Here is a 6,818-nt window from a genome sequence, read left to right as displayed (position 1 = left end):
GGGAAAGAGATGAAAATAAATAGAAGAAAAATAATAAAGATACAATATCAGTTGCATCTGTTAGTGATGTCTATATTGTTTGTGATGATAATTTCGTAAGCAATTGCATGTCAGGATTTAACTTGGATTATTGATTCGAGTGTCTCATATCATGTTACTCATATACTATTATTTTATGTGTGTCGACTTTCATTGTTTTCTCCAATCATACTACCATAATATTTCTACGAAACTATATAGAGATAGTATTATATCATCAACTTGATTTTTTATGAGTCATTTGCGTATTACTAACATTTTGTATTAGAAACAAATGATAATAAAGATCTCAATATTTATTTGTTCAACCATGTCTAGTCATATCTTTATTACCATACTCTATAACCTACTACATTTTTTAAATTGTATATTCATCATTGTAATTTTGCGAAAAAATCGAAAGTAAATAAAGTAAAGTTGAATTGTTGTTGTTATTATTATAATTATTATTATTATTATTCATTTTGATTTACAAAACTGAGTTGGTTTATTATGATTTTACACGTGATACCTTGTTTATGAGTTGGTTTCATTTTGTATGTTGCAAAATACCTTGCTTGCTGAATTGCGCAAGTTACACTTGGCCCAAAGTACTTCTTGCTGATAAATTTTATTTTATAGTTACTTTAATAGGTTTGTAGCTGTAGTTTAAAGTTTCAACACCATACCTATTTTAGTGACAAGAAGTAGGAAGAAGAAAGTATATAGACGTATGTTTATTTTAATTATTGTTTGTATTCTTTAATTTAAGTACTCTTTAATTTATAAGACAATGTTGTTTTGATATATACTACTCTTGATTAAAGAGTGAGATTATTAGGTGATGAAAAGACTAGACTATTAGGTGATGAAAAATCTATGGATCGAGTAGATAGTATGTTACTTGTTTTGATTAAAATGTTTATATTTTATATGAAAATGTTACGAGTTACTACTTTAGAATGAATTTTCAAGTGGTAGTCATAGGTGGTTTGTTATGAGTTACTTTAAATTAATTTTTTTTTTAAAGTTCAAGAATTACTAGTGTGCGACTCGTTTTAGGATCAATGATCTTGTTTTATTTCATTCCGTTTTTATTGACTTTACTTTATTTACTTTCGTTATAAAAAATAAGTCTCGTATTAGATTGTAAATAATTTTTTTGAAACTTATGAAATCGGGGGAGTGAAATCTCAAATTTAAAAAATCTAATTATATGAAAAATTCTAAAACTTTATGAATTTGAGAAATTGAAATCTCGAGTTTAGAAATAGAAGGACTAAAATTTATTTTTTGCTTAAACTAGGGACTAAAATAACAATATTAAAATTCTATTTAAATTTTCAATAAAAAATACTTTAGGGTATACCATTCTCCAAGATGCATTAAAATTATACTATTATTAAATAATCAAGTTGATTTTGATTTGTTCTCCAAATAAAAAGACTAGAGGTCGTATGAAATGAGGTCACAAGTCAAAACCATTTGTATCTTTTTTTTAAAAAAGGAAGATATCACTTTCTTATGTCATTGTTCAAAATAAGCAAATGTCATAGAATATTGTATCTATCTAATATTTATGTATGATTTACCGTAATTTAACGATTAAAAATATGATACTCTGTTTTTTTTTTCTTCTAGAAAAGTACAGAAAACAAACTCCAAAGAAAGTACAGAAGATGTGATAGTAATCTGATTTTAGAAAAAGAAAATATTAATTTAGAGAAGTTATCAGCTTAACGTAAGTATTAGCAAATACTTTTTTAATAGAAGCAAACTCATTATATAACGGATACTAAGGTTAAAGATACAGCCAAATATATAATCAAAACTATGAGGACTAGTTAGTGAAATTTAAACTAGTATAAACTAAATTTCGATCTACAACTTTGTAAAATTCCTTTCGATACAAAATAGCCACCTAGAGTCCAGTTCAAAGATTCGATGCTGCATTTTATAGCCTTTATAGCAAAGAACCTTCCATTCGCTTCCCTTTCATTCAACAACAGCAAGGGTATGACCAACCTATAAATAAGAGCTTTCACAAAGAGCTATTAGAACCTCTCACCGAAAACTAGTAATTCTCAGTGTCTGATTATTATAAAACGCGGCACTAATATTACAATTATAAAACCAGCAGGTGGTTCCATCATCACTCATCAGTTGTTAACATAGCTCTTTTGCATATTGTCATCTGTCTTTGTTTTTTGACAAAAAATAAATGTTACTGCTTGATGTTTGTTGAAATATACAATTTAGAACTATTTGTTATGTATTTATATTTTTTTTAAAATTGTTGATTAAGTTATCTATCAAAATTGTAAATTAACTAGTTAAATTTTCTAGATACTTATTATATTATTATGTAAAATCTTTACATAAATCTTATTATTACTACAGGGATATGGGTTAACTGAATCAACAGCTGGTGTTATCCGAATAGTAGGTCCTGAGGAGGCTAGCCGGGCAGGAACTACAGGTAGGCTGGGATCAGGGATGGAAGCTAAAGTAATGAACCCAAACACAGGAGAGGCCATGTCTCCTGGTGAACAAGGGGAACTTTGGGTTAGAGGACCTCCAATTATGAAAGGTATGCGCATTCAATAATGCTAGAGTACTACTTTTGATTGTCATTCATTTTTGATATTCTTTAATATACCCTTTACTTTAGATTGAAAGCGTGTTTGATGTCTAACACATACAGGAAAACAACACAAATTTGGATTCCTTGTAGTTAGGGGATTTTGCATTTACGCAGTCAAGACATCCGTGGCCACTCGATCAGGACCGGACAGTTCAAGAAAATGCAGATTTTAATTTTTATATTATAATTAAAATATCGAGCTTGAATTTGGCTCGTTCGATTTTAATTGAACGGCAGCCTACATCTTGACTGCGTAAATGCGGGGAATCCTTGATTGCAGGGGAGCCGGATCCACAACAACACATATGGTTACATATCAAATTATCAATCACTTTTATTTTATTAAATTATTACAAGTGTATACATGTCAGCGTTGTGTCAATTGTTTTCGTCCAGTATATGCGTTTCATAGTTCTTTTGGAAACTAATAAAGTGTTAGTAATTATATGTTGCCAATTTTCCATAAATAATGGGACATTGTTATTGTGCATTGGCTATTTGAGCAGGTTATGTTGGTGATCCATTGGCAACTTCTGTTACTTTGGTGGATGGATGGTTGAGAACCGGGGATATTTGTTATTTTGACAATGAAGGTTTTGTGCATGTTGTAGATAGATTGAAAGAGTTGATCAAATATAAAGGCTACCAGGTAAACTACATCTACTGATTTGTTTGTACTTTTTTAAAAATATTTTTAATTAAACTTGATGTTTACAAAAAGTTTCATGATAGTTGTGAAAGTTTTTAAATTAATGTTTTGAAATAGTTTAGTAATTAGTTATTAATTTTATTTGAGTGAGAAGTTGAATCCATGATCTCCTTGTCACTTGAATTTTCCCAAACCATTAAACCACCATATAACTCTCAAAATTAATGTCTACTTAAATAAGTATTTTTTTCTTTCTCTTATAACTACTTAAATAAGGTTTTGAGTGAATCCACCCAACTCAAATTAGAATGATTAAAGTGATCACTAAACACTAAACGGAGTTGGAAAAAAACAGGATAATATATGTGCAAGAGTTATGAAATTTCATGTTTAAATGTTAAATCCATCTAATCTATGTGTAAGTATTCTCATAGATTTGCTATTTTTTACTATACTTGTAGGTGGCTCCTGCAGAGCTGGAACAATTGCTCCAATCTCACCCAAAGATCAAGGATGCTGCAGTTATTCCGTAATCTTCTTTTTTCAATTTCTCACATAAAATAAATATAAAATACTTTGTTTTAGAAGAAGACAAGTTATAATTTGTGCCACCTAACTAGAACAAAATGCATAACCTTCAAAATTCAACAACAGATATCCTGATGAGAATGCTGGCCAGGTGCCCCTTGCTTTTGTGGTAAGGCAACCTCAAAGCTCCCTAGGCGAAGCAGAAATAATAGATTTTATAGCCAAACAGGTTCCTTTTCTTTGTACTTTTTTATTCTTGTTGATATTTCAATTATCTTTTCAAACAATACATTTCGTTCTTGTTTTCATGTTGATGGAAATATAAATTACTTTTGTATTTTGCTCGTGGTTGTAGGTTGCACCGTACAAGAAAATAAGGCGTGTGGTATTTGTCAATTCGATACCAAAGAATGCAGGAGGAAAGATATTGAGGAAGGACTTGTTGGATAAAATTATCCTCCAAAGAACTTTGCCGAGGTTATAAATTAAAAATCCTTTCAAAGCAAAAATGATCTTGTTTTTCAATCCAAGAAAAAGTAATTATTTAGTAAAATATGGAAAGAGCTTTTGTGGGAGAAACTATTCATATTGCTTTCAATTTGTTCTCAAATATCCTAGCTGATTTTTACATAAAATAATTATAATAGTGATGTATTTTAGTTATGCTTAAGAGAAGTGTAGTAATAAAAATGGTGATGACAATGAGAATGCTAGAACCTAGAGAAACACTCAAGTCAGGGAACAATTTAGGCGAGTGAGAGGTTTTAGTGTTGGATCTTCTGTTGGCGGTATGTTGTCAATGTTGAATAAGAAGAAGATAAAATTAATGATGATGAAGATTGCACAAATAAATTTCAAAGCGTGTGTATCACGTAGGTAGGAGTAATAACTTGAGTCGTTTCGTAAGGACTTTTGATATGATAATATTAGTCAAATTGAGACTCGAAATTAGAAAGGGCTTTACAAATTTTTGTTCGAACAAATTAAGAAAACGATTAATTCACTCATTGGAGTTTCAGACCTATCACAAATTCAATCAATAGATTTAATTTCTAAATTGTGACTCTATTCTTATTTGACTATAGAATTGATCAAACAAGCGTAATTAACCCTATATGAATTCATTTTCTTTGAAAGGATTAAGCATCACATTCATTGATATATTACAGTTAACAATCAAGTGTTGTAAAACTATAATTTAATTAATATAGAAATTGAATTTTGTCAAACTAATTTAATCAATCCTATTGAAATTTGAATTAAGCAATCAAAATAACAATATAATCAAATAAAGAGAAATAGAATCATAACGTGAAATTAACATTATAACCTGAACCTCAAGGTGTTGATGAAACTCTGAAATAGTTGATTAATCTGAGAGAAAATTAGCCTTCCATGGAAATAAAGTAAAAATTGTTTATATGTTTTCTCAATCCGAAATCCAAAAAAATCAGCTTGTCTAAAATAGAAGAAATCTATGAATATATTGTACTCTCTTTCTAGGCTTGTAAATCAAGTGGCCCACTACTTAAAATTATTACAAGAAAAACTGATCACGTAGTCTGCAATTTGGACCCCATGAAGTTCAACATTGGACTTTTATTCCAACACAAAAGTTGTACCTATGATTTTTAGTTTTCCAATGCCTGCTTGCATGTGTTAATCCGATATCCAGAGCTCAAGTAATGACCTACAAAGCGAGCAGGGGTCAGTATGCAAGTAATAAAATCAAAATTCAGTTTCGACCCAAAGATTAGAAACAAGCTAAAAACATAACCTAAGCTATAAAGAACTTTTAAAATGTCAAAGTAAAAACCTAAAAACATGTCCTCAAATGATTTGATCAAAGTCTCCCACGCTTAAGCTTTTGCACTCCGAGCAAAGTAATGCATGCAATTTCAAATATTCTCATGAATGCAAAGTTGTAAGCAAGAAAAAAAAATATTTCTAGCTTAAGACAATCATGAATAGTTTTTTATTACAAACAAGGCAAACAAGAGGACACATTGAATAAATAATGCATCATAAGTGATAGAGTCCTCACAAGATATAAAATTCTTTCAACTACTTAGTGTTTTGGCTACTGTTTACTCAAAGCACATCATGAAAGCTAGCACTACCATAGACTTGACAAGCCTCTAACATCTATATTTCAAACACATGCACATAATAATCAAAAGGTCTTTATTAAGGTTGTAATAGGGCCAAAGTAAGGGTGAGATAATCTTAAGGAGACTAGGGCTAAAAATCAAAGAAAATAATAGAGTAATGATTAAGAGAGAAAAATAACATTGAGGTAATTGATCCGCTGTCGCACACGAGTCAAATACAATTGATAAAATGTAAGCATAGGTAATAACTCGAGTTGGTTCACAAGGACTTCTGATATAATAATATTAACCAAATTGAGAGTTGAAATTAGAAAGGGAGTTTTTTATATTTTTGTTTTAACAGATGAGCAAAACGATTAATCCACTAATTTGAGTTTCAGACCTATCACAGATTCTATCAACGAGTTTAATTTCTATTTTGTGATTCTATTCTTATTTGACTATTGAATTGATCAAACAAGTGTAGTCATTCCTATGTGAATTTGGTTTCTTTGACTAGATTAAGCGTCACAATCATCAAAATATTACAATTAATGATCAAGCGTCGCAAAATTATAATTCAATTAAATAAGAAACCGAAACCAAATTCTATCAAATGAATTTAATCGATCCTATTGAAATTCAATTTAAGCAATCAGAATATCAATATAATCAAATAAACAGATATATAATCATGAAGCGAAATTGACAGTGTAACCTGAATCTCAAGGTATTGATGAAACTCTGAACTCGTGGATTAATCTTATAAAATTAGCCTTCAATGAAATTAAAATAAAAGTGTTTATTTCTTGTAGCAATCTGAATCCTAAAATTTCACCCCTTAGAAAAGAAAGAAAACTCTCAATATATAGTACTCGAGATTAGGCTT

At 29.7% G+C, this 6,818-nt stretch overlaps 1 protein-coding gene across 1 annotated transcript in view; it reads left to right on the top strand.

The window, feature by feature from the left end:
* Window positions 1-4,670, top strand: part of LOC101494053 (4-coumarate--CoA ligase-like 9) — an 8,501-nt gene extending 3,831 nt beyond the window's left edge. The window contains exons 2-6 of the mRNA XM_004515624.4: window positions 2,419-2,608; window positions 3,169-3,311; window positions 3,773-3,840; window positions 3,966-4,068; window positions 4,195-4,670. Of these exons, the coding sequence (XP_004515681.1) occupies window positions 2,419-2,608; window positions 3,169-3,311; window positions 3,773-3,840; window positions 3,966-4,068; window positions 4,195-4,323 (633 nt within the window). The 3' untranslated portion in view covers window positions 4,324-4,670. The remainder of the gene's footprint in view (window positions 1-2,418; window positions 2,609-3,168; window positions 3,312-3,772; window positions 3,841-3,965; window positions 4,069-4,194) is intronic.
* Window positions 4,671-6,818: the final 2,148 nt, after the last annotated feature.

The sequence above is a fragment of the Cicer arietinum genome, chromosome 3, assembly GCF_000331145.2.
Source record: "Cicer arietinum cultivar CDC Frontier isolate Library 1 chromosome 3, Cicar.CDCFrontier_v2.0, whole genome shotgun sequence".
Classification (NCBI taxonomy): domain Eukaryota; kingdom Viridiplantae; phylum Streptophyta; class Magnoliopsida; order Fabales; family Fabaceae; genus Cicer; species Cicer arietinum.
Note: the sequence above shows the minus strand (reverse complement) of the source record. Positions and strands in the feature narration are given on the sequence as shown.